The sequence below is a fragment of the Cinclus cinclus genome, chromosome 26 (assembly GCF_963662255.1).
Source record: "Cinclus cinclus chromosome 26, bCinCin1.1, whole genome shotgun sequence".
NCBI lineage: Eukaryota > Metazoa > Chordata > Aves > Passeriformes > Cinclidae > Cinclus > Cinclus cinclus.
In genome coordinates this window covers 3,652,781-3,677,820 of record NC_085071.1, presented here as the reverse complement: position 1 = coordinate 3,677,820, position 25,040 = coordinate 3,652,781, and the positions used below count along the sequence as shown (strand labels likewise).

At 50.7% G+C, this 25,040-nt stretch overlaps 1 protein-coding gene across 6 annotated transcripts; it reads right to left on the bottom strand.

Moving 5' to 3' along the window:
- Positions 1–1,271: 1,271 nt before the first annotated feature.
- EPHA10 (EPH receptor A10) lies at positions 1,272–25,040 on the bottom strand. Of its 6 annotated transcripts, none has more exons than XM_062509193.1 (17): positions 24,941–25,040; positions 23,830–23,894; positions 21,897–22,566; positions 15,090–15,245; positions 14,063–14,404; positions 9,715–9,839; positions 8,194–8,360; positions 6,995–7,099; positions 6,849–6,904; positions 5,940–6,065; positions 4,102–4,287; positions 3,349–3,410; positions 3,058–3,261; positions 2,385–2,534; positions 2,036–2,220; positions 1,763–1,927; positions 1,272–1,386 (listed from the first exon to the last, which is right to left on the bottom strand). In XM_062509193.1, exons 1-17 carry the CDS (start codon positions 25,038–25,040, stop codon positions 1,272–1,274), a joined length of 2,979 nt encoding a protein of 992 aa, XP_062365177.1. The 6 variants fall into 6 exon arrangements, with proteins under 6 accessions (XP_062365177.1, XP_062365175.1, XP_062365176.1 ...); XM_062509191.1 differs by having other exon boundaries at positions 2,012–2,220; positions 6,995–7,103; positions 8,198–8,360; XM_062509192.1 differs by having other exon boundaries at positions 6,995–7,103; positions 8,198–8,360.

Here is a 25,040-nt window from a genome sequence, read left to right as displayed (position 1 = left end):
TTTCACTAAACGCAGGGCTCAGTTCACTGCTATTCCTCTTTGGGGTGGGAAACAGTAGGATGGCAAGTGACCAACCTGACTGGACATGGGCCAAACTTAGAGAAATTTCTGTTAGAAACACTAACCAAAAGACATTGGGGAGGGAACATGGTTTGAACTGCAGAGGGGGAAGGAAGGAGAGATCCTGTTTTCCCCAGAGAGCAACAAACTCCCCAGAGCATATACAGCACTCGCCTGGGCAGTGGTCACCATGCCAGCCCCAAGGGGCCCTTCACTCAATCCTCATTCAGATCCTCATCCTCTCAGAGCAGCCTAACAGGAGGGTCTGACTGGAGCAGATTTCCAACCAGGCTCTGAGCATCTCCCACAGCCTTCATCCCCTATGTAAATCTTTGCCTTTCAGCATTAATAATTTACTTGTGACACTTACAGATCATAACAAAGCCTTAGAAAACTCCATACAGAGCTGAAAATACCCATTTCATTAACAAACTTCAAGGGAAGTTGTATTATTAAGATGCTATTTATGTCTTCTCAGGGATCAGGCTGCAGCTATGGGAGCTGCCAGCATGCCAGGCAGGCATCACCATGCTCACAAAACAAAGTGTGGGTTCGCCCTGGATTGCATGGATGCAGCCAGCACCATTTCCTCTGTGCTTTACTGGAGAATATTTCGTTTTGTTCCCCAGCTGAGGTGTCAACACTCAGTGAAGTAGTGAGGGTGTGAGGAGGGAGGCTTGCCCCAGGGGTTTGCCTGCAGGATGTGACTGGGAAAGAGTTTCTTTCAGCACAGATGAGGAAAGTCACCTTCCAGGAGTTGGGCATTGGGTGAGAGCTGCTCTCTATATATAAATGCAATAAAAACTCCTTGTGGGGTTGCTGTGATCTGTCAGGTTGTATAAAAGTACCCACGGATTCACCAGCAGGATACTAGATACAGAAGTGTTGGCTCTGGATTAAGACAGTGCAAAAAGGTCCATCCCACCCTGTGAACTCAACTACCACATGAAATGGCATCAATACAGTTTGACTCATCTTACAAAACAGTGCTGGGGAGAGCCACGTCCACCCAGGCACCCGCACCATCCCAGGAATCCCGGGCTGCCCCAGCACAGGGGACAGAAGCCCTGCTCTCTTTTTTGGCAGCATCCAGCGATTTCCACAGCCCACCTGAGACCTCCAGGTTTCAGAGGTGGGGCTGGTTGGGGCCAGCGGGCCACTCCTCCCCGGGAGCACCGGGCTGGTGCTCTGCACCTCTGCAGGGCATCACCTCACACCTGCACGCCTCGGCCGTGCATCTGGATTACCTGGGCCCGGAGGGTCTGGATCCCACTCAGGATGGTCTCCTGGTGTTCTGCCAGCATGATCCCCAGGCTGAGAATGTCTCTGCAAAATGAGCCCCACATCAGCCAGGACACACCAGCCCTGACCGCCCCGTGCCCCAACACTGATCGCTTCCATGCCAGACAGCACACGTTCCAGACATGCACAAGTAAGAAATCCCCAACTTTCTGTCCCAGCCAAAGCAATACTGACGCTGACCAGGCATTCCAGGCTAACAGGAGCCTGCAGGAAGCCAGGTGTGGGACAGCTCTGACACCGTGGGACAGCTCTGACCCTGTGGTCAGTAGCTCTGTACTGCAGTACAACAGATTTTCAGTAAATCACATCGGATTTGGCGCTGCTCTCTGGCAGGGGCAGGAAACGCTGCTCTCACTGCACCCACAACACAAGGTTAGAGCCAGGAGAACGGGTCACTTACTGGGCTGTCATCCTGGCCACTGACTCCAGGTAGCAGTAGCCCGCAGCAGTGAAGTTGTCCTTGTATCTGCCCATTCCAATAGCTTCCAGCCACTCACCCACAGAGCTGAAAGATGGGAAGGCCGAGAAGGTTCTCTTGGAGAGAGGGATGGACGTGCCATGGGACCTGCCAATAGAGAGGGTGGTGAAGAGGCAGTGAGGCATGGCACAGCAGCGGGGGGACGGGCAGGTGTGGCAACAGGATGGTCACCTGGGGCACGTAGAGCTGGGACACGTGGAGCTGGGGCACTTCGGGGGCTCCAGGCTCTGCACCAGCTTGCTCAAGGCATTGTGGATCTGTGAGAACTTGGGCCGCTGGCTGCGGTCCTTCTGCCAGCAGTTGAGCATCAGCTGGTGGAGGGGTGGCTGGCAGTTGGCCGGGGCGGGCAGGCGGAACCCATCCTCCACAGCCCTCATCACCTGCAGGGCACGAGGGGCTGGGGTCAGCTGCTGTGATGCAAACCAAAGGCAAACCCTGGGGCGAACCCCTGGGGCAAGCCTCCGTCCTCCATACGTGGTGGAGCCACCGCACTCCAGCAGCAGCGGCTGCACCATCATCCACCGTGCAGCTGCAGGGCACTCACATCCTGGTGGGACATGTCCCAGTAGGGTCTCTCGCCGTAGGACATGACTTCCCACATGACGATCCCGAAGCTCCACACGTCGCTGGCGGGACTGAAGTGGTGATACTGGACAGCCTCAGGGGCTGACCACAGCACCAGGCTCTTCCCACGCTGCACAAGCAGAAGGGCAGGAATGATTTATTTGCCCAGCAGGATGTGGCCAACGCTGGCGATTCCCACGCAGCCATTCACTGTTCATTGTGCCCTGCCTGGCATCAGAGGGTGGACACCAAGCAAATGTGTGTGCCATGAGCACGTTTAGTACTAAGAGAAAACTTTCTTCAACTTGTTTAAAATGTCACTGCAATTGTATGCGACACAGGAGTGTGACTCCTGAAATATTAATGGAAGAGGAGAATGTCTCCAGGAAGAGCTGATGGCATTTTTTACATTAATATTTAACAAAAATCACCTCGCAGCTGCACAAACACAAGTCCCTCTGCCCTGATTTGTGCAGTGGGGTTGTGGCCAGAGCAGGCATGGTGCCAGGCCACTGCTGTGCAATCCCCTGACCAAAAACATCGCATTTGTACCTGAGAAAGAAGTTCAAGGTGCAGAGTCCCTGTTCATACTTGAAGAAGGAAATGGGAGCCTAGGAAAAGCGTTGACAACAAAATGTGGAAATTCAGCTCACCATGGTGGAGAAGATGGTGTCCATCTTCTCTTCCTGTGGCCGTCTGAACCCTGTGATCTTGCATGCCAGGCTGCTGCTCACGAGGACCTTGTGGGCAGCAAGGCTTTTGTGTACATAGCCCATCTCTGCCAAGTACACCATGCCAGAGGCGATGCCCTGCAGCATGCAGATGAGCTGGGTGCATGTGAACTGCCCCTCATGTTTCTGTGAAAGCAGAGGAGGAAAAGCCAAAGGTCAGCAATGGGAACATGGCCAGGAGAGTCCAAGCTGGGCAGACACCCCAGCACTCACCCTGAGAAAGGAGTCCAGCAGGCCGTTCCCCATGTACTCCATCACTATCATCATGGTGCTCCCTGCACAGACAGACAAACAGCACAGTGCGAGTGCCACCGTCACTCAGGCAGCTCGGACTCTGCAGGGGTTAAAAATCCAGGTGCCAACTCCTGCACTGCCTGGCTTTTAGGGCAGATAAGGACATTATCTCAGGAAGGTTGTAATGAGTGCTAGGTCCAAGGCTTCCCTGTCATTTCCAGCTAGGAATGGATTCCAGTATCAGAAGCTCCTTTCATCAGGAACTTGTGATGTGCCCTGAAGGACATCACAAAGGACAGCCCAGTGAAAGCAAAAGCAACCAGCTCAGCCACAAAACTTCCTAATAAAAAGCCTAGTCAGAATCAGCTCACATGCTCTGGTTTCTTTGCATTTACATGAATATCCATTTAACTATCGTATCCACAGCCTGGTTCTGCACACACCCTCACGGGAGAGAGCTGGAGCAGTCAGTCTCATCTGTTTTACTGACAGAATCTCACTTCAATTTACTTTTATTAAGAGCACATGTGCTTGGGTGCTAAGCCAGTCCCACTACCTGCATTTACTAATCTAGCTGGAAGCTTTTTATTAATCACTAGAATGCAAACCCAGCTGATGCACGTGGGAACAGCTGCTCTCCAGGTACCAAACTGCCCCTCTAGCACCAGCTTACCTCTCTAAAGCAGCAGTTTAAGCCCATTCTTGCACGGGAGCCTCCTGGGACCCACGTACCTCTGGTGATGACCCCCTCCAGGCGGATGACATTGGAGTGGTCAAACTGGCCCATGGTGCAGGCTTCGGCCAGGAAGGAGCGCTGCTGCTTTTCGGAGCAGCCTGCCCGCAGTGTCTGGATGGCCACTGGCAGCTCACGCTTGCTGGGCAGCTTCAGGCACCCCCGGCACATCTCCCCAAACTCTCCTGCACAGCAGAGAAATGAGTGTGATAATTGATAAAAGATTCGTGTTAATCATAGAAATACTGGGTTTGTACAAACCAGAGTACTAAGGTGTGAAGTGAAGCATGGACACTAGATAGAGGAAAATATGTGATTAAATCATTCTGTTATGAATATTATGTTGTCTAAATAAGTTGTATCTACTACCAGTTTGCAAAATCAGATTTCCTGCCTTCGTTTGATCGTTGCTGCCTACCTACAAACACCAGACTTCCCGATTTTTGCCTGTTTTTATCTACCAAGACCAGATGGTTATCTGTGAGACTGACTATCGCCCAAAGACTTTACGGATGTTTATTCACCACCACTGCTTACCTGACAAAGTTATGACAGCAAAATAACAAAAATTATTGATTACAACGAAAGACATACTATAAGAAGAGGCTGCAAACCAAGGTTCGACGGAGTGTGGAGTGGGTGGTGACTCCTTGCTCCATCTATATAAAACAAAGCAATCTAAACTTTGTTGAGTATCGAGACCTTTTGTTTCTCATTTATAACATGGGTTAAACGGATCCATGGCAGGACTGCTGCCACTCACACCAGGCTATCATGAGCATCGTGCCACTCCTCTGCACTCCCCTGACCCTCAGCCATCTCCAGAGCCTCTCAGCTGTTCTCTCTCTCTCCTTGCTCTGCTTCAGTGCATATTGGGTTTTATCCCATGAGAGGAGGATTAACCCCCTGTCACCATGCTCCTGGCCTGGCTGGTTCTGCCTCCTGGTCTGCTTCCCACAAAGCTGGAGAGAGCAGGGCTGGAGGGTTCCTGCAATCCGTGAGGAAGAGCATCCCACTGCACAGCCATGCACTCCACAACAGGAGCTACAGAATTCCCAACATAAAAAAAACCAATATTGGCTTAACAGCAAAAAGTGTGTAGATACGAACAGCTTTATTGATTTGAAAATCAGGTTCTTGTTAGGTTAGCAGTGAGACAGACACACTCCCAAATTCCTTAGATTTAAATGTTTTCTTTACCCATTTCTTTCTTGATTTTTCAAGCACCAGTTTGCTCATGAAAGGTACCTGGAGCTCCTCTGAGCTGCTACACACTGCAGTTCAGAGGCAACCTCGTTCCCTCCTCAGTGTCTTCTCCCCTTCAACACTGTCCTTCAGCTGTAGGCAAAGCCCTTCCCTCCTCCCTTCCTCCACCTCTGCTGCTACTACAGCTGAATTTATCTTTAGGAAAAGAAATGACAAAGAATGATCACATTTCCCACGTTCTGGCACACAGTAGCCATTAAGGCTCTAGGATCCAGTCAGGAGATTTTAATTTGCTTTTAAGTTTTAGGCAGTGAAATTGATGAAAATCGATAAATCATTAGGTTCACGTATTTATAAATAGTTTTCATGCTGCTGTCAAACTGCCCAGATGCAGATAATTGCTGATGCTTTCTGGTCCGTGTGGAGTTTGCTTGGCTGTGTTCAGTGCCTGAGGAAAACACCAGGAATGTGGAACAAAGCTGCTGGATAAAACCCTCACGAGCCCCTCTCCCATCCTCTGCTGTAGGCAGGTGCCCCCAAGACTGGAGCAATGCCATGGCACTGCCATGCCCAGTGAAAGGGGAGCACACCAGCACGGCCCACAGCACGGCCACCACCCCATGCAACTTGCCTGTCCTGATAATCCTCTCAATTTTGATGCTGGCATTATCCAGTTCCTTGGCAAAGAGGTGCAAAGCCTGCATGGGGTCTTCGCAGGTGCTGGGGTCAATGTATGTCCTCCTGGTGGGTATTTTAACTGCAGGAAGGGCAGAAAGGGCAGGTGAGAGGGGCTCAACAGAACTTCCACCCACCCATCCTGGGAAACACATTGGGATCTCAGCTTATCCATCTCCTGGTCTGTGGGCAGAACCAGTGTGCCACCTTTCTATAAGCAAAGCAAAAGGCTCAGTTATAAGGTTTCTAACAATTATTATTTTTTTTTTTTTTTTTTTTTAGGATTAAGTGAATCCAACTGCTCTGCTCCACTGCCACAATCCCTGGGTAAAGGAGAGCAGCCCCTTTTCTCCAGTGAAGCTCCCACCCTCCAAAACCAAGTGAAATGGTCAAGGCAGACTCTTCTGCTTCCAGGATTCTTTGGGGAACAGAAAAATGTGTGCACTTCATGGGCATGTGCCAGGAATGAAATAAACTCATCAGTCCTGACATCTGAATTCCCTGTGACAACTGTTGTCTGTAAAATTATTGCTGCTCAGGAATCCAGAGTAGCTCCAGAAAACAAGGCTGTTTGCTCGTGTTCATGAGAAGTTGACAGAAGAATTTATACACCCCATGTAAGCTGCAAGTATCCCCATTTCCTCTGCATGCAGTGACCCACGTTGCAGGAAGGACAGACACTGGCACATGGAGCTGTCAAACCCACAGTCCTCAGAGAGCCCTGCTGTGCCAGCCCCTGCTCTGGGATAACACAGCATGACAACAATTCAAAAGTGAGGGCTCAGGGCTGCTTTGGTGGGTTATTAACAATGATGAATACAGGGATCCCCACAGCCACCGTCCATGAGAGCTGGGTGCCACTTACAGTGGAAGTACAACTCCTCATCCCCATCCTGGCTGGCTTTGCTGTACCCACACTGCCTGCAAAGACAATGAAGATGCACACCAGCACCTGGGCAGTAGCCCCTCACCTCAGGTCAAACCCCCTGGACCATGCCTGGCCCTGCTCACCTCCTCCAGACCATGACACCAACCACCACAGACACCAGCACTGTCAGCCCCACGATGGCCACCACTGTGATGATGAGGATGGGGCTCTGCTCACTGGAGGCCACTCTCACTGCAGGAGGGAAGCAGAGCTGGTCATCAGCGTGCTCTGGGGTAGGTTTGGGGAGAGGAGCTGCCTTGGTCACTGCTCCCATGACCAGCCTGCATCCTCCAGAAGAGTTATGGGAGTTGCCACCCAGCTGCTTTTCACCATCCTCACAACAATTCATGTTGTGGTTCAGCTGTAAGAGCCCAGGCTGGTGGGATAAGTCCAACATGCAGGCAGCACACACAGAGCAACCCAGCACTGCTGCACCAGCTCCTGGTTTTGTTAATCAGAGCTGAGGAAGAATCCTGTTTATCAGAGGAACATATCAAAATTTATGGCCTTACAAATAGTTTTCTTTCATCACATTAATCCCTTTTCCTCCAGCTTTTGCAAACAGGGATATTAGATAGCTACATTCTCTATAAAAAATTTATTGGCTTCAATTAATTCCGAAACACCTTCTGTGTGGCAAATGAAGGCAATTTAAAGCCCTGTTTAACACAATCTGTGGGAGCTATTCTGAGCCAGTCAGCTCAGCCTTGCACTTCCAGCCAGCGTGGGGGATTGTGCCCAAGCCAAACATCCCTCCAGCCCTCTTTTAGTGACAGAAGATGCTTTTGGACCATGGTTATGAATGGGAATTTAAAAGGAGAAGTCTCAGCAGATAACACTGATGCTGGCTGGCCTGAGCCAGCCAAGGAGTAGACAAGCCAAAGTGCCTTCTGAGCCAGGCCAGCAGCAGGAGGCAGGGAACAGCCATGAGCTGAGCACGTTTTTGGACAATCTCAGTCAAAGAGCAAAGACTGTCCCAGCCTCCTCATGAGAAAGGAGTCAGAGAGCAACTGCCCTCATTGAGAAGAGATAGGACAGGCTCCCCCAGGACAGGCAGGGCAGCAGGGCCAACCTCATCAAAATCTAATGGGAGAATGCAAGGAAAAGCAAATTCCTGGACAGTAGTGGGACAGAGTGGGTCTCTCCCTTAGACCTGGAGAAGCAGAACCACAGGAACAGGTGCTGCTCCATGAAACCAGGAGCAGCTGGGGGCACGAGCTGTGAGCAAAGCATCCCCAGGGCTCAGCTCAAAGCCCTGGAAGGGACATGAGACCTGCTGCACTTACACTCTGCCAGTGTCTCCACTTCAATGCCAGGGTTGTAGTTCCCATAGTCTGGAGAGGAAGCTGTTCGGATTTGGAAAATATAGAGGGTACCAGGCTTCAGGTTATTGACTGTCACAGCTGTTGATGTGGTTTTCACAGTTGAGTAACTTTGATCTCTCTGATCCTGTGAAATAATGAGATACCTGAGATAGAGCTGGACTGACAGCTGCACCACGCAGCCAGAATGGAACAGTCATATCCTCAGGTCTGGGTCCTGTCAGGACAGCCTGTCCAAAGTTGTCTCCAAATGAAACAATATATTCACTGGATGTCTCATGAACAGAAATTATAAGAGAAGGTGACAGGAAATAGCAGATGAAGCTGGATGATGCTATGAAGATATGAATGCAGAAGATGGGGGGTGGGGTGCAGCTGTGCCACCCTGGACAGCAACTTCTCCCAGTGCCAAGCTAAGCTGTGGCACCAGCCAGCCCTTTCCTGCTGCACCCACTGGTACTGGAGCAAATCTGTGTAGACTGGAAAATGGCAGATGGAGCCCTGAGGGAAATTCCAACCCCACAGTCTGTCACAAACAGTGTCCCAGCCCCACAGTCTGTCACAAACTGTCCCAACCCCACAGTCCAGCACAGGCAGCAGCCACTCACTGCACTGCTCACATCACTACCAAATGTGTTTCCATTCGATACATTTTCCCCTTTGAATCTTCACAGTAAAAACAAAAGCTTTAAAAGCAAAGATTAGGAGCTAAGTTGATATTCATGTCAGCATCAAGAGCCTCATTTCAGTGAATAACTGCTAAACTGAATTTAAATTCTCTAGCAAGGAGGAAGGTTCCTCATTTCATACCCCAAGTATCATGTTGCTGCAGCCCATTTGCACAGGAATTAATGTCTTGGGCTCCAGCATTTGCCCTCCCCCACAGATCCCTCCTCTCAAACATATCAGATGCTGAAAATCACATTAATATGAATCAGCTTCACGGTAGCTTGTTTCTAAATACAGAATGCTTACATGTCACCTGCACAGTGTGCCTGACGTGCCGTCAGCTCCAGAACGAGCCTGAGCACATGCAGATAAGGTAATTTGCAGACCTGTGTCATAAACTGCATGTATTTTGATTTAGAGCCTTGTCCCTGTTCTGCCCGCAGGTATTTCTCCTAAAATTCCCAACTTACTGCACCTGTTAAACTGCAGTGATTTTTTAAAATCAAGAAAGTGCCATAAAAATATTTTCTGGGTCTCCTCCCATGTAGAAGGGCCACTCATAGCTCACCACAGTCACAGGTTTGTGCCTGTGGACCACCAAGGTCCAACACTGCCCTAGAGAGCAGGCTGGGAATACAGAGACCATCTCCTCCAGGATGTAGGAGCCCACTGTGGTGTGCCAGTCCCTGCCTAGCTGCAGTCACACGGTGGAGGGGTGACTGGCATCGGGTACACACAGCACCTGGTGCTGTGCACTCAGGGGAGCAAGGGAAGGGGCACAAGCAGAGCCCGTGCCAGTGCCCAGAGCCTACCTTCTCAAAGTACTTGACCTCGTACTCGGTGCCATTGGCAGTCAGGAAGCCTGGCTCCTGCCACGACAAGGAGACACTCTTCTGCTCCACTTTATCTGTGCGGATGTCGGTGACAGGAGTTGGCACTGAAAATGCAGAGAGGAAATGGGCAGTGACTGAGCTCCTGCTCCAGTAAAACCTTTAACTTAAACAGCTGCAGAGTGTGTGGCTTCTGCAGACACCAGACCCCTCTCTCTGAATCAGGAATAGCTTCAAGCTGGTGACCACGCAATGGGAGAAGATAGTGGTAAAATACAACAGCTTTGCAATTCATGGGGAGCCTGGAACACTCCGATGGAAAACTGGCAAAAATCCTAACAGCACCTTCCACCCTTAGTGCTGCTGAGGGGTCTGAGAATGGGCTCACATCCTCAGCTCTGAATCCCTGCTGAGGATGTCTGAGAAAGGCAAAACACAGGCTTTGATCAGGAGGGCTGGTGGGACATACCAAGGCCTTCTGAACCACCTCACACCAGATCTACCTCATGCAACTGGACTGCTGGGAGTATGAGCCCTGCTCTGAGAGCAGGCTGTGCCTCAAGAGCTGGCTGTGCATTTCTGGTCAGCACAAACTCCCTCATGCATGTGTGCATCCATTTAGTTCATCCACCTCAAGATGCACTTGCCAATATTCCCATTTTAACCAGATTTGGCTCCAAACAAATCTCCAGCCTACGCAGCAGCAGCTCACAGACCTCAGGCACAGCAAAAGCTGCATGGGGACGTTGGCTGTTTCCAGCTTGTCCTACTTCCCATCAAATCAGGACATTCACTGGACCCATCTCTGTCCCACCAAGACTCCTGTGGAGAGGAACAAGTCCCTAGAAAGTAAACTTAAGTATCTGTGAAATTTTGTATTTATTATTTAGCTCATTAATCTTTGCTGAAATAAAAAGCCCTCAGGATGTTTTACTCATGGTGATTTGCTCTTATGAGAGTGAGAGGACTCAAAGGGGCTCTTGTGCAGCTCCATTGCCCACACACAGCTCCCTGTGCTGTGACCCACCCCATGGTGTGGAACACAGTCAAACATTATCCCCCAAAACTTGCCTTAGGTCTTGCTCCTGTAAGATAAGTTAAGTGCTCCTTACTGTGTTGTGTGATCCCCATAAATAAAATATCACACAGCTGCCCTCCTGTATCTCTGAATCCAGGAAATGGACTGGAGAGACCTGAATGCGTGGTCCTGACTGTTAACAAAGTCATCAGAAAAAATCCTACTCATTCAGGAATGTGCTTTAGAGCAGAGCCCATGGTACACAACAGAAAAGCAGGTGCCAGCCTCAAACATGTTTTAAAAACATTAAAGAAAATCACACAGGCTTTAAAGCATTTCACGCTGCGAAAAAAAAAAATTTGCTTCCCATCAATATTTTAAGCTCTCCTATCATTGCCTCTATTTGCAAAAGCAAACATTAAATTATTCACCACTGTGCTGATTTTATAAACCCTATTCCCCTGTACATGGGTTTTCTCCTCTCGATTAACCAGGGTAGCAGCAGAACAGGCATAAAACTACATGTGGCACCATGTCCCTCCCCAGAACAACTCGCCACATCCAACATCTGCACTCAGCCACAGACACCAGATACCTTGCACCCTGCTCTGCTCGTGCCAGATACAGCCACCTCTCCCCCTCCCTCACATCCCAACACAGAACATGCCCTGGGCACCATCCCAGGCAGCTCCTGCCTCAGAGATCTCCATCCCAAAGCAGAGAAGCTGCCTCACCAGGCAGCCCTTTCACACCCCAGGAGCTCAGGCATTTGCCCCAGAGCTGGCTCACCCTGCAGCTCCACTGCCCCATGGTGACTGAATCAGCCCTGGCCATACACAGGCAAATCCACTTTGGAGGACCAAATCCAGCTCAAACCCCTTCTCCAGCCTCAGGAAGGAAGATGCATTCTGGCACTGGTTGCATTATTAATCAGCAACAGATTTAAAAGCTCTTTAAGGCAGGAGCTTTGTATTCCTGCCGGGAATACAAATGACACGGGCCTGGAGTGCACATTTACATGGCTAATGCAGCTCCACTCCTGCAGGTGAACAGTTCCTCTCACTTCTCAAACACTTTTATTTAGTCCCATGCTGGGGACAGATTAGAAAAAACACAGTATTAATTTTGCCACCTGCAGACTAAATTGCATCTCTTCTTTTTGCTGCAATTACAAGGAACGATGGAAAATTCCCTCTGGTGACTGCTGGAGGGGAAGGGCAGCACAGAGCTGCACTCGGAGCTGGATTAGAGGAGCGGGATCTGATAGTTAAATAGGGTCTTGTTTAATTTTTCCTCTGAACCTGCTTATCAGCAGACAGAGCTCCCCTGCTGCTGCGCAGGACTTCCAAGACCACAGGATAACAGCCACCAGAGAAATCACAACTGCCCAGGCATCCCCGGAGTCTCCTTCCTCCTGACCTCTGGCTTCACCCAGCACTTCTGTGGTGGGCTCTAGTGACAAGGGGCTGCAGAGCCAGGACTCCAGGAAATAATGTGCTCTGAGGAGCAGTTCCCCACACTGTCCCTGCCAGCTGTGGCTCCGTGCCCTGCCCATGCAGGGTCCCCTCCCCACAGTGGGGTTTTACAGACAAACTCTGTGTGCGGCCGCCCCCTCAGGAGACAACCTTCTCCCCACCTTGTCCCCTTCCGTGCTGACAGGCATGGGTTAACCATCACTGTCACCCCTTGCCACCGGTGCAAAGGCAAGAGGAAGCAGGGCACTGGTGCCTGCTGGCAGGGCAGCCCTGGCCTGGCACTGCCCAGGAGGGGACACCTTCAGCAAGAAAAACTCTGAGTGTTCCAAGAAACTCCCCAGCCTCAGCTGCTTGGGTAATTCTGAGCCACCCTCTGCATCTGGAGACTTGACAGCTCAACAAGAGACATTGATTTTGAACAGATTACAGGATTAATTAGCCACAGTCTTTATGTGCATTTCAGTTCCCTCGGGAGTACATGGTATCGAGTAAGGGGCTGAGATTTCCCCCTTCCCCAGGGGAAAAGCTGTTCTCAGCAGCCAGGGCATGAGCTGGCATCACTGACTTGCTGCTTTGCTCACTAAGAGAACGGGTCACTCACTACCCACACCTGGTCTCTTGTGTCCAGCTTAGACCTGGGGGCCCAGGCAAGGTGGGAGCTGCAGAGCACCAGTCCCTCTATCTGCACCAGACTGGAGGAATGCCTTGTTATCAGAGCCCTCTAGGCTCACCACACCCCAGACTGTTCTCTGTCCCCCTGGCCTGAGCTCAGGAGGCAGAAGATCTTCCCAGAGCTAAATCCATCTCTGAACAGCAAAGATCCTAATGAGGAATGACACCTCTGCTGAGGAGCAGTCTGCAGCACAGCATCCCCCAACGGAGCCACGGGGATTATGGTATGAGGGAAAAGAAAGCAACAACGTGCATGAAGACATTTGATCAAGTGGTGGGAAAATTATTTATAACAAGATCAAAGTTTAATCTCTTCAGATGAAACTGTTGGCCAATTCCTGCCAAGAGGTACCTGAGGATTATCTGTCTCCATTAACTGTGGCTTGGGAAAGGGTTTTCATGCAAATTAATAATGTAACTGCAGAGGAACAGACAAGGACACAACAAGCCAGAGCCGACTGTCCTTCAGCACAGCCAGCAGCAGAGGAGGGACCTGACTGTCCTTTGGCACAGACAACAGCTGAGGAAGGGACTCTTCAGCCAAACCCCTCTGGTCAGGGATCTGTCCAAAGGCACGGGCACTCACGTCCCCTTACCTGAGGGAACAGAAATGCCAAACTGGAAATGGACAGGGACAATTACAATAAGAATTGTTTTACAGACCAGCGCAGGATGGAGAGAGGAAATTTTTTTTTTTGTTTGTTTCTGAAGGGTAGCCAACATTTGAATTACCTGTTTTAAGTAGGTTTTTTTGATGAATGGGCTGAAAATGTTACTTCATCAAAGGTTTGTTGCTTTTTTTATGTTTTGCAAATTCAAACTACAGCCAGAGCAGACTTGTCCCTTCACAGTTCAGACTGTCACCACACTCACCCCTTGCCTCCCAGTGGCACCAACTGGAACCCTCTGAGAGTGCCACGGGCCAGTCTTCATATGCCCCTCTGCCCCACCTAAGCACCATGTCCGCGCCACCAGGATAAACCAAGAAGAATCAGGGCACAGGCACGTGGACTTTGAGGACGGTGACCACACCACCAGCAGCAAAGCCACCCAAAACCCGGCTGCAGAGCAGACCCCTACACCCAGAGCAAGACAGCGCCAGCAGCCACCCCGCGGGTGAAGCGCCCAGCCCTGCCCGTGCCTGCCACGCCGCGCGTGGCCGTACCTGCGTGGCCAGTGGACACGTTGACCTCGGCGTAGCGCTGGCCGGCCAGCGGGCTCACGGCCGAGACGCCGTTCAGGGCCAGCACGCGGATGGTGTAGTTGGTGTGGGGCAGCAGGTTCACCAGGGTGACCGTGCGCTCCACCAGCCCCGTCTGCTGCGGCACGAAGCCCACTCTGCTGCCACACTGCTCGCAGTGACCCGCAGGCACCGCGGGGCAGCGGCCGCACCACAGGTTGTAGGTCAGGTCACTGCGGCCACCCGCGTCGGCGGGGGCACTCCACTCCAGCACCAGGGATGACTGCTGCAGGCTGTAGACCAGGTTCCTCGGGGCAGAGGGTGGACCTGGAAGCAAAACAGTGTCCGAGCAGAGGTGTTGGGACCGAAGGTGCTCTGGGAGCAGCAGCGCGGGCACCGGGGGTAGAGCACAAGAGCACGGTCTTGGATAGCCACAGCCAGTGGTGGCACGAGGGGACACGGAGGCATTGGTGCATTTAACACAGTGGGACAGGATCCCAGCTGGAGGGATGTCTGTGCACCACAAGCCACAGCTCACAGTGTGCATGAGAAGCACCTGGCTGGACCCAACACTTTCCTGAGCACCAGCCCACTCCCGGTCAGTCAGAGCCCCGTGCTCAGCAGAGACCGAGGGTTCCTGATCACCGTGCTGGCACCTGGACACCATCCATCACCAGAGCAGCTGGAGTCCAGACCGATTAACTAGAGGCCATTCAATTAAAACCTGTGAACTACAGTGACTGAATGACTGTGCCCCAGTTTTACCAGAGATTCTGTGAGCCTGATAGCACATCTGTCTCATCAGCACACAGCCTGTGAGCTCTGCGTTGTAGGGACAGCCCCTCCATCCCCTCCCCACTGCAACATCACCCCAGCGCAGATGGGACCCCGAGGTGAGCACACAGAGCAGGCAGGGGGAGCCTGGAGAGCCCGGGGCACTGCCTGGTTCTGTGCTGCAGGACAGACAGAGTGCCTGGACGCTACAAGGAGCAGCTGCTGCAGCGAGACGTACGTGTGCAGGAGGCAGATGGTGGGTCTGAAGGAGACCTGGAGTAATTCGTCTGGCACAAACAGAACGTGGAGGCTTCCTCATGTGTGAAGCTGTGCTCAGGGCATGGAGAACAGAGAGGGAGACGGAGGGAGAGCTTGTAAAACCCCCGGAGGCAAGCTGAAAGAGAGAGAGGGTGTTAAGGGGAAAGCAGCACAGGATGAATGGGGACATGTCTGGTGACTGCATTTCCCTGTTTCCTTGGACCTCCTTTGCTGCCACTGGCCAGCAGACACCACCCTCTAAGCTGCTTTCCCTGAGCACCTGCATGATCCTGGAACCAAGAGAGATGTCCCTTGGTTTCACCCAGGAGAGATATTTGGGTGCTGTTGCTCTGCACTGACTTTCATAGTGCATCATTCCCTATCTAGGGTGCTAGATAAACCAGGAAAAAATAGCAAATGTTAAAATTACTCCCAAAACTTCCAGCTCCCTCTTTAGACTTGAGAAACCAAATCAAAACTCATAGTATATTCATAGAATGGAGACAGAATTTGCTTTTCTTTTAGTTAGGCAACACTGACCACCATACAGGGCAGAAATATCACTGCATCAGACAGGACAGGAAAATCAATCTTATTTACAAACATGATGGGATCCAAGCACTAAGCCCAGAGCCCCCATCCATCGGATGTGCCTGTCACACAGACCTGACATCTCATCACAGGAAACCGAACATTTCCAATTAGAAGTGTCTTTCAGACTAGCCCAGCCTGTTTTCTAACAGCCAGAAGTAAGTTTACAGAAGCGTCTGTCATTAATAATGGCACAAAATGCCCCAGTTTGCATGACCCAGGAGCAGGCACCACAACCCCATGTGAGTGTGTCCCACGAGGAGCCATGGGCTTTACTTGCGAATTTTTTTTTCCTTGGCTGTCCAAAACTTGCCCTTGAGAAGAACAGAAGTGCCCAGCACATGTGATGCATCATATGTGTGTCTCTGTTTCTTTTTTCAGACAAACTCCCACCCTCTTCCACCTCTTCCTAGGAGTGTTTTTCCTGGTCTCCAGCTGGTTTAGGTGTCCTTGTAATCTCACAGTGCTTATTTCTGCAGTGGGTATGTGACAGCTCTTGGGAGATCAGGTCATCAATTTATAGAATGAAATTCTCTTTTTTGTACACTGCTTTCTATCCTGTTCCTGGTCCTCTGGTGCTATCACAACTCAATTATTAAATAATAAAACTCAATAATTCATTGTCCCAAAGAGCAGCCAGATGGGTCAGATGGATCAACTGTCTCTCTCCAGCTCCACCACTGCTGACCACAGAAGCTCCTCAAGCCAGCCTGATCCACGTCACTGGCAGAGAGAGCACATTCCCCCCTCAATGTAACACTGCACACTGCCAAACCAGCAGCAGAACAAACCACGCTGATTACCCAGCATAAAGTAACTGTGGGAAAGGCTTCTCTTACCACCTCACCTGACACAGCTCCTCAGACAGGAGCAGGTGTCTCTGCTGAGAAGGAGCAACAAAATCTCATTCCCAGCTTGTGCCATAGGGAAAGCAGGGGCAATTGAGGATGCAGACCTAGAAAATGCATGGTTTCCTGGCCAGTGGCACAGGACAGATTTCAATTTCCCTTCCCAGTGAAGTTCTACCAGCAGCAGTGCCATGTGTGAATTAATAACAGCTGCAGCCTCACTCAAAATGCCTATACAGGCATTTATAATTAATACTACAACTCTGTTGTCTCCCAAAATCAATTCCTTTCCAGTTTTGGTCATGGAATTGTATTTGACAAAGTTCATCTGCTTTAATATGTGCTAATTTTCTCTGTTGAAGAAGACATTCATAAAAATACTCTTTGGGAAAGCCACAGCTGGGGAAACAGGCAGCCAGAACTGGGGATGCCACAGCAAGAACCAGGACAGCACCTGACAATCTCTCCCAGCAAAGGGCAGACTGGGAGCACTGGGCCCCTCCCTCCCTTGCATCCAGCCCTCCCTGAACAACACTCAAACCTGCAATCTCTGGCATCTTAGTTGTTCACAAAGCATCTTTCACAGGAGCTCTTGCCCTCGCTGGACCAGGCTGGCACAGCCATACTCCATCTTAGTCCCATTATCACTGTTTATTATGTTCCAAATATTTCATCAGTGCTTCAGAGGCAAAGTGCCTCAGGCCAGCACAGTAGAAAGGAGAGGGCAGCAGCCCCAGGGAGGGACAGACACTGCCAGGCAGTGCCCACAAACAAGGACATGCTACCCAAACCAGAGAGGGCACCTTGTGCAAATCACTGGCAGAACAGAGTTTCAGAACAGAATTTCAGTGGTGTACTGAGGTGACCAAAGAGCCTTTTTGACAAAGGTCCTCGGGTTGCAGAGAGGCTCCTGTCCCCTCCAAGCTGAGTTTGAGATCTGACCTTGTCTTACCACACCAGCTGTGATCAATACTGCAGGCAGATAGAAGGGACAGCAACTGTGGCCAATCTCTGTGCCAGTGTGAGAGGGACAAAGTCAGCATGAGGAGCAATCAATGCAAACACCGAGTCAGGCTCCATCTCTGCCAGGATGGCAACTTTGGGCTGCACCACTCGACAGAATCCAAAAGCACCTTGCCTTCCACCCAGTTCAGAAGTTTTTAACAACTGGTTTTCAACAAGCAGCCTGTGGTCCAACACGTTGCCAGCAATTCTCACACCTCTAGACAATGCTACTCAGTAATTTTTGTCCTTGTTAAATAATTTGTGGAGTACTAAAATGAAAATCTGTGTCCAAGGGCAAGATCTTTGTGCATCCCCAACAATAAACTCTTAACAGCCGAAATTAAATTTAGTGATTTAGTCCAGAAGAAAGACAGTCTTGAAATATCTACCAGAGTGCATTCAATGAATCCAGCCAGGACTGACAGAACTTCATTACTATTTATGCCAGAATGTTCCTCAAGGACACACTGAAGCAGGCACATCCACTGCAGTTCACTGTTGTCTCTCTCAGCTCCCTAATGGATCCACCAAACTGTTCCCACTGAAGGACTGGCTGACCAGCCTCTCCAGGACCCTGAAGCTCACACAAACCCCCTCAGCTGTGAGCAAAACACATCCCCTCTGTATTTCAACAGCCCATCCAACACCTTCATCCAGCAGCCAGATATCCATGACCTTAACCTCACAGGAATTCTGCAAATAACCTGTGATGCTTGTAATTGTCAGAGTAGCTTGCTCTGAAATTAAATGTCATGGAGCGATTTGTGTCTGAATCTGTCACAACTTCCATAGCCCTAATTATTTCAGACACACTGTGAGCCTGCAGTGTAACGTGCAATCCCAAATGATGAATACCTCCAAGCCTGGTCATTACTCCAGAGAGCCTGAGAGAGGTTTTTTTTTGTTTGTTTGTTTGTTTGTTTTACATAGGTATTCCATGTGCATGGCTGATGGGCAGCAGCACCCAACACTGGGCTGATGCCACCTGACAACCCCCCACCCACCCAGTGTGCCCAGATCCAGAATTCCTGAGGAATTTGCCCCAATTTCACACAGCAAGCACAGGGCCTGAATGTGGGATGCCTGTGGCCGCATCCGTGATGAAAGCAAAACCCGGTGCTTTGTGCAACTTAGAGAGCCCCAGGAGGAAAAATAAACGTATGCATAATACTCCAGCATCAGTCAGCAGATAAAATACACTCCAGGAGCACTTACAGGTTTGTAAGCTAATGTATAAAAGATGAAACAAATCAAAAGCTCCGAGAGCCGTACATTTAGATCCATCTTTTTTGTATTTAAACAGAAAAGCAGAACTCAGGCTTCAGCAGGTATCTTTGCAGTAAATGACAAAACATTGTAATCTATTATTTTAAGTTTCTCTAACTTTCACTTGAACTATTTCTTTTCCACCTTAGGACACTGCAGAGACACAATGCTGTGGTGGGACATATCCAATGGACAGAAGAGCATCTTACTCACCCCACATCCCATTCCCACCCTAAACCTTTGCTTTCTCCCTAAGACAGACACAATAAATCTTCCTTGTGTCTTGTCCACAGCAGGTTGAATTCAACATGCTGCGCAAAAATCCATCCAGTGATGCAGACAAGGAGGGGGAATTTCTATTATTCCCCATTCCAAACAGCACCTGTGGACAAGGCTGTCACTGAAGCCACCTCCTGTGCAAGGTTTTCCTCCCCAGAAAAGCAGCAACATTCATCTCTTTAAAAGGTCATTTCAAAATCCTGACAAAGCACTAGAAACTATTTCAACTCTAAAACTGTTTTCAGTGATGTCATTTCCATGTAGACAAGGGACACTGCCACTTATTAGAGCATCATTGACCAGACCAAGTAGGGCTCCAGGTGCTGGTGAGGGGCAACAGAGCATGGGACAGAGCAACAGTGCAGAACTGGTTTCTGCCAGTGCTGTCAGAAGAGGAGGAAAATGAATTGAGGAGGAAACTTTGCCAGAGCACAAATTTACGTTTCTGTCAAAGAAGAGTGGCTGGCAGCTATTTTTGGTAACTGGTCTCCATCATATTAATTCAATGTCTAGTTTAAGTTGTCTCATTTGCAGCAAATCTGGCTGGTAAATATTAACCTTGAGCTTTGTTGAAATTCTCCTTGCAGACATTACTAGGGATTGGATAGAAAAGATGAAGCAGAAGGAGACAACTTTGAATGAAAATGTCAGGCAGACCCCCCACATCATGGCTTCATTTACACAAAAGCTATTGCTACACACCACAAAACAAAACAGCACAAACGGGCTACAGCTCACACCTAACAAAATTAATGGCAAAAAGACATCAAAGCTGAGAAGCCAAGTGAAAACAAAACAGGGATGGCCAATGGATCATCCACAGAGAACAGGACTGCCCTCTTGCCTGCAGTGCATCTTCTGGGAATGAGTTTTATGGTCAGAGTAAGCACAGAGCAGCATCTGGCTACAGGGATACATCAAGACAAGCAGTCTGAGTGCATTTTCAGTGACAAACTCTCCTCTTCTTTGTGAGTGGATGTTAAACAGACTCTAAAGTTGTGCAGTCATTCCCCCCCCCCCCCCCCCGCCCTGAGATGGCTGCACTCCACCAAACACCAAAACAATTCATCAGAAACATGCAAACTTGTCAGGAGTGCTGGAGTGCCTCTGAAGCAGTGCAGGACAGGAGGATGGACATGGAGAGACTCAGCTTTCCTGCAGCCAGAATTAACAGAGTCAAAAGTCTTTTCTTCAGTCAAAAGGCTTTTCTTTTTTAATTTCTCCTAATCTCAGAGTGAAGACACAAACCTTCTCTTAGTACAGGACGCCTTCAGTAGTTAAATCAGGGTTACAGGGACACCAGCTCTGCCACCAAGTTTAAATACCTTCACCAGTTCATCTCCAAGAAGTTTCATGGGCCAGCAGGATTCACACCCTCTGAGCCCTCCAAAGCCACCACCACAGGACCCAGGTGTGTTGTGCCATCACCTGACTGGTTTAAGACTCCCAAACTCCCAAAGCATCCACCTGCCTCCAGCTCAAGGGCTTTTTTCTCCTCATTGAAGAATTTCCACAGCCCTGGTTGCTTTCATCAGAAATCTTTTAAAGCTATTCACTTAGCACTATGCTAATGCAGAGCTGCAAACAAACCCAGAACTTTCAACCCTTAAAAACTATTTTCTGATATTTGACCAGACATCAGACACTGCTCCACAGAGAATGACTAATGACCTGCTTTCTGTGAGAGGGAAAAGAAACTTAATTATGTCCATTAAATTACTCCAAATATTTTTCCTCAGAGAATATGAATTATTTAAACTCAACAGAGAAACCTGAAACATTAGCAAAAGCCTTCAGGGACTGTTACATTAAAATCCCCACTCCAAACAGATGTGGAAAGCATAGCAGCTTGCCATGCAGCCACTGAAGCAATCAACAGCACTGTTATTTCAATATGATAGCTTTAATAAGGTCTTCTTCAGGGGAAGCCACTGCCCAGAGCACTGGGAAGGGCATCCCACCACCTGGAAGAAGGCAGCACCATCAGCACAGTGAACAAAGCCTGGAGGTTCTCCTGAAGAGCAGATCTGATTCCATGGGAAAAGCTCATTCTCCTATTGCACCACCTGCCTTCAGTGCAGGGGAATCTACCTGCCTGGGACTTATTTAGTTGTTTTCGTCTCAGTTATTGAGGTGAAAAGGGAGACTTCCAAGGTATCATCTGGACACCAGGCATAGGTAGCAAAGAGTCTCTTCAGGTGTGTTTTACTGAAGAATGCATCCCCTTTGCCAGGTCCCAATTGGCAAGAAGGTGCCCAAGGGTGGCATTAGCCCAACAGCTCTCTCCATCCAGAGGCTCACACACTCTGAGGAAGAGCATGACAGCCAGCATCCCACACCTGGCTCTCACCTGCCTTTAAAAGCGAGATGGAAGTGGTCACAGCCCAGGTTTGTTAGTGGGATGCCTTAAGGCAGAGGGTACGCCCATTTTTGCAGCTGTCCTTAAACATAACCTTGTGAGCTGTAAAGTCAACAAACTATTAAACCGTGTCCAAAGCGTATCAATAGGGATATTAATGTTCTAGAGTAATTTTAACATTACAGATAAAGCTGTGGGAAATGCCTGACAGCACCCAGAGCTGACATGTCTGCCCAACCAGCACCATGCTGCAAAGCAGCCCCATGCCCTCTAACTGCCACCCTCCAAACGAACCGGGGAGTTGCCATCCCCCAAAAAAACATATTGCCAACAAAAGACAATTCCACTTGTCCAAACTGTGCTCAGGCACCAGAGAGGTCTGGCAGCAGCATGGACTGACACAGACAAAAACTGCCAGGACACCAATGGCCACTTTTACCTCTGCATCCCCCGTCCTTCTCCTCAAAGCCAGGGCTGCACATGCATTTCCCTATGGGCACCAGCCACTCGCCCTCTGCACTGCAGTGCATCCGGGGGGGATTATCCGCATCCACTTCAGCATGGGTGACACAAGTGCCCTTAACTTCCACCAGTGTCACAAAGGCCGTCTCTGCCACTGTGTCTGGGAACATGGCCAAGTTCTGCACGGTGCTCAGACACTTCTTGTAATAGACCCGCACGGAGACCAGCGCCACACAGGCGCCCACATCCTGGAAACCCAGGTGGAAGCCCCTCTTGCTCAGGTGCCCAATCTCCCTGAGCTCAGTGTTCAGCTTCATCTTGCGCTCGCCCAGGTCTCCCTGTGTGAAGCTCTCGTCAGCAGCAATGGTGTCGATCTTGGTGTGCTTGCTCTCATGGACACTCCGGCCCAGGTCAGAGTCAGACTCGACGTAGTACAAGTTGAAAGTCTCCTTGCAAGTGCTTGTCACACCAGGGATGCTGTTGCAGTCCCTCAGGGTGAACTTGAGCTCAATGAAGATCCTCTGGCCATCACGCCTGGCGATCCAGCCTGTCTGCAGCCAGTTGTTCTGGTTCGGCTCCATGACATTGCAGACCTGGTACGTGCGTATTGGTTTGTAGGTCTCATCCACGCCACTGATCTCTTCCCACTGGGGACAGGACACAAAGGGCTGTAACATCTCAGGAGCTGCCCCAGCAGGGACACACCAACCAGTATGAATGCCACTACCACAAGCCTCCCCACCACGGGCACTCAGTGTTTTGTAGGCACTCAGCTCACCAAATTCACCAGTTGCAGTAACCCTGCTCCTGAACCACCCAACACCTGAGCTCTCTGCAGAGGTGCAAATGCGAAGACACAACCAGAAAGGCAGCACTGGCAGCAGATCTTGGAAAACAAAGTCTGATTGTGGACACATCATCTGCTGAGGAGCCAGAGCCTTCATCTCCCACACACTCCTCAGATTTTTCTGTCCCTGGGAAGGTTCATCCACACAGTGTTACTGCACAGTGTAATGCTGGATGGGGTTAGGCCACCCAGAGAAATCCAAGATATCTAAGGAGATGTGACACCCGCCACATCATCACATAAGGATGACAAACACCTTCTTGAACAGCAGCAGTTGCTCTGCCTGGAGAAGTTTTAGCTGCAACAGGACAAATCCTCAAACTGCAAGTGAAACAGTGTTTCCCCAAAGCTATCAGCAGAGATTCTGATCAGTGAAATGATGATTCAACCCTCACAGCCTGAATGATGACCTGGCAATTTCTCAAAGCAATTCTTTCTGGGGATAAATTTACACATAACAGTCAAAACATACCCAGAACAGAGTTTCTTCTGCAAACAGCTGTGCCACACAGATGACTCCAGGACCTATCGCTCAATGCACCCAAAGCTGCAAGGAGCACACAAGCTTACAGAAAGAAGCTTTCAACCAACACCAGCAGCAAAGCCAGGGGCTGATGAAACAAACGTTACATGACACAGCTCCCAGTGACTTCCCCAGCCACAGCCCTCAGATCCTAAGGGCTAGACTGACCCTTGGTGCTCATGCTGGTGTGCAAACAACAACACAAAGCCTTAACTAGCCAGCTTGTTTAAGTAGTGTAAATTCCATTTTGAGGAGGGACTCCACACCAGTCGCAGAGCTCATATAGCCAATGCATCACTTCTCACTCCTCACTCTGCTCCCAGGGGCTCCTGGCACTGATCATGCCGCTCCTGGCACTGATCATGCCAAGCTCCCCATCGACCTTGAATGAGATCCCGTGGCTGCCAGCCCCCACCCCAGCTCTGTGGTAAGCAAAGTGCTCATACTGCAGGATTTCAAATGCTGCTGAGCACCAAGAGGCTGACAGACCCTTTCACCTTCTCCAGAGGTGCAGACGGACAGTCCCACCCCTGTGCTTACCCCGTTCGATGGGTGTGAGGTCCAGCCCAGCTCTGCCTGCGATTCCTTTGAGTCCAGCAGGACAACTGCAGGGAAGACAGCATGTTAAGAAAAACAGTGACACAGGAAACGCTGGTAAAACCCACTCAGTCCATGCACTGGGAAATTTAATGCCGTAACTGTGCCAGGTCCCAGGGTGTGGGAGCAGCTCCCAGCCCGGCTCTACCAGCCACGGCATCACCGTGTGAGCACCAAGCAGCAGGAAGCTCTCACTGCACGCCCAGAACAACCCGGCAGATACCTGATCAATGCCCTAACGACCGTGCCATCCCAGGGACGATTCCTCGGACACCACAGACAACACTGCCACTGTATCATGCCCACAGCGTGCGGATGCTGGAACTGAAAGGCACCAGCAGCTCCTTAGAAAGAGAGATTTCCCTTGCAAACGACACGCTTGTCCCACAAAACAGCCAATTCTGCCTTTGACAGGAAGAGCTATTTCCCTCAGTTCACAGCTTCACGATCCTTCCACAACCAGCACACAGCCACAGCCCTCGACCGGCAGGCTGAACCTCGGGCTCAGACACCGGGAACAAGAGGAGCATCCCCGGCGGGCACATCCCCGACCGCCGTTCCGCTCGGAGCGCCGGGATGCTCCGAGATGTTCTTCCCGCCCCCGAGACCAGTGGGGTCCGTCCGTGGCAGCGCAGCCTCCGCGAACACGGACCCCGGGGCTCGAACCGTCTGTCACGGTACTGGCAGAGCGCTGCCTCGTGCCTCCGCTGATCGCAGGGCCCGGGACGCCTCGGGCTGACCCGGTCACTCCACGAGGACCCGTCCATCCTCTCCAGCTCCTCCGGCAGATCTCCGCGCCCCGGAGAGCGGCGGCACATCCACCCCACAACCCGCCCGGCCAGCCCCGGAGCAACCCCACCGCCGAGCCGGCCACTCCCGGTACCGCAACGCGCAGCCCGACCCGCCGCGGGCAACCGAAGTGGGAGCCGATGCGGGGACACCGCGCTCCGAGGCAGCCGGGCACGGGGGACACGGCGCGGCCGAGGGCACGGGAGAGCCGAAGAACCGGGAGGCGCCGGAGCACCGGGAGGCGGCGCCGCCCCGCCCGGCTCACCCTGCTCGGCGGTGGCGCGGGGCAGCAGCAGAACCGGCAGCAGAACCGGCAGCAGCAGCGGTAGCAGCAGCGGCAGCAGCAGCGGCAGCGCCGTCTCCAT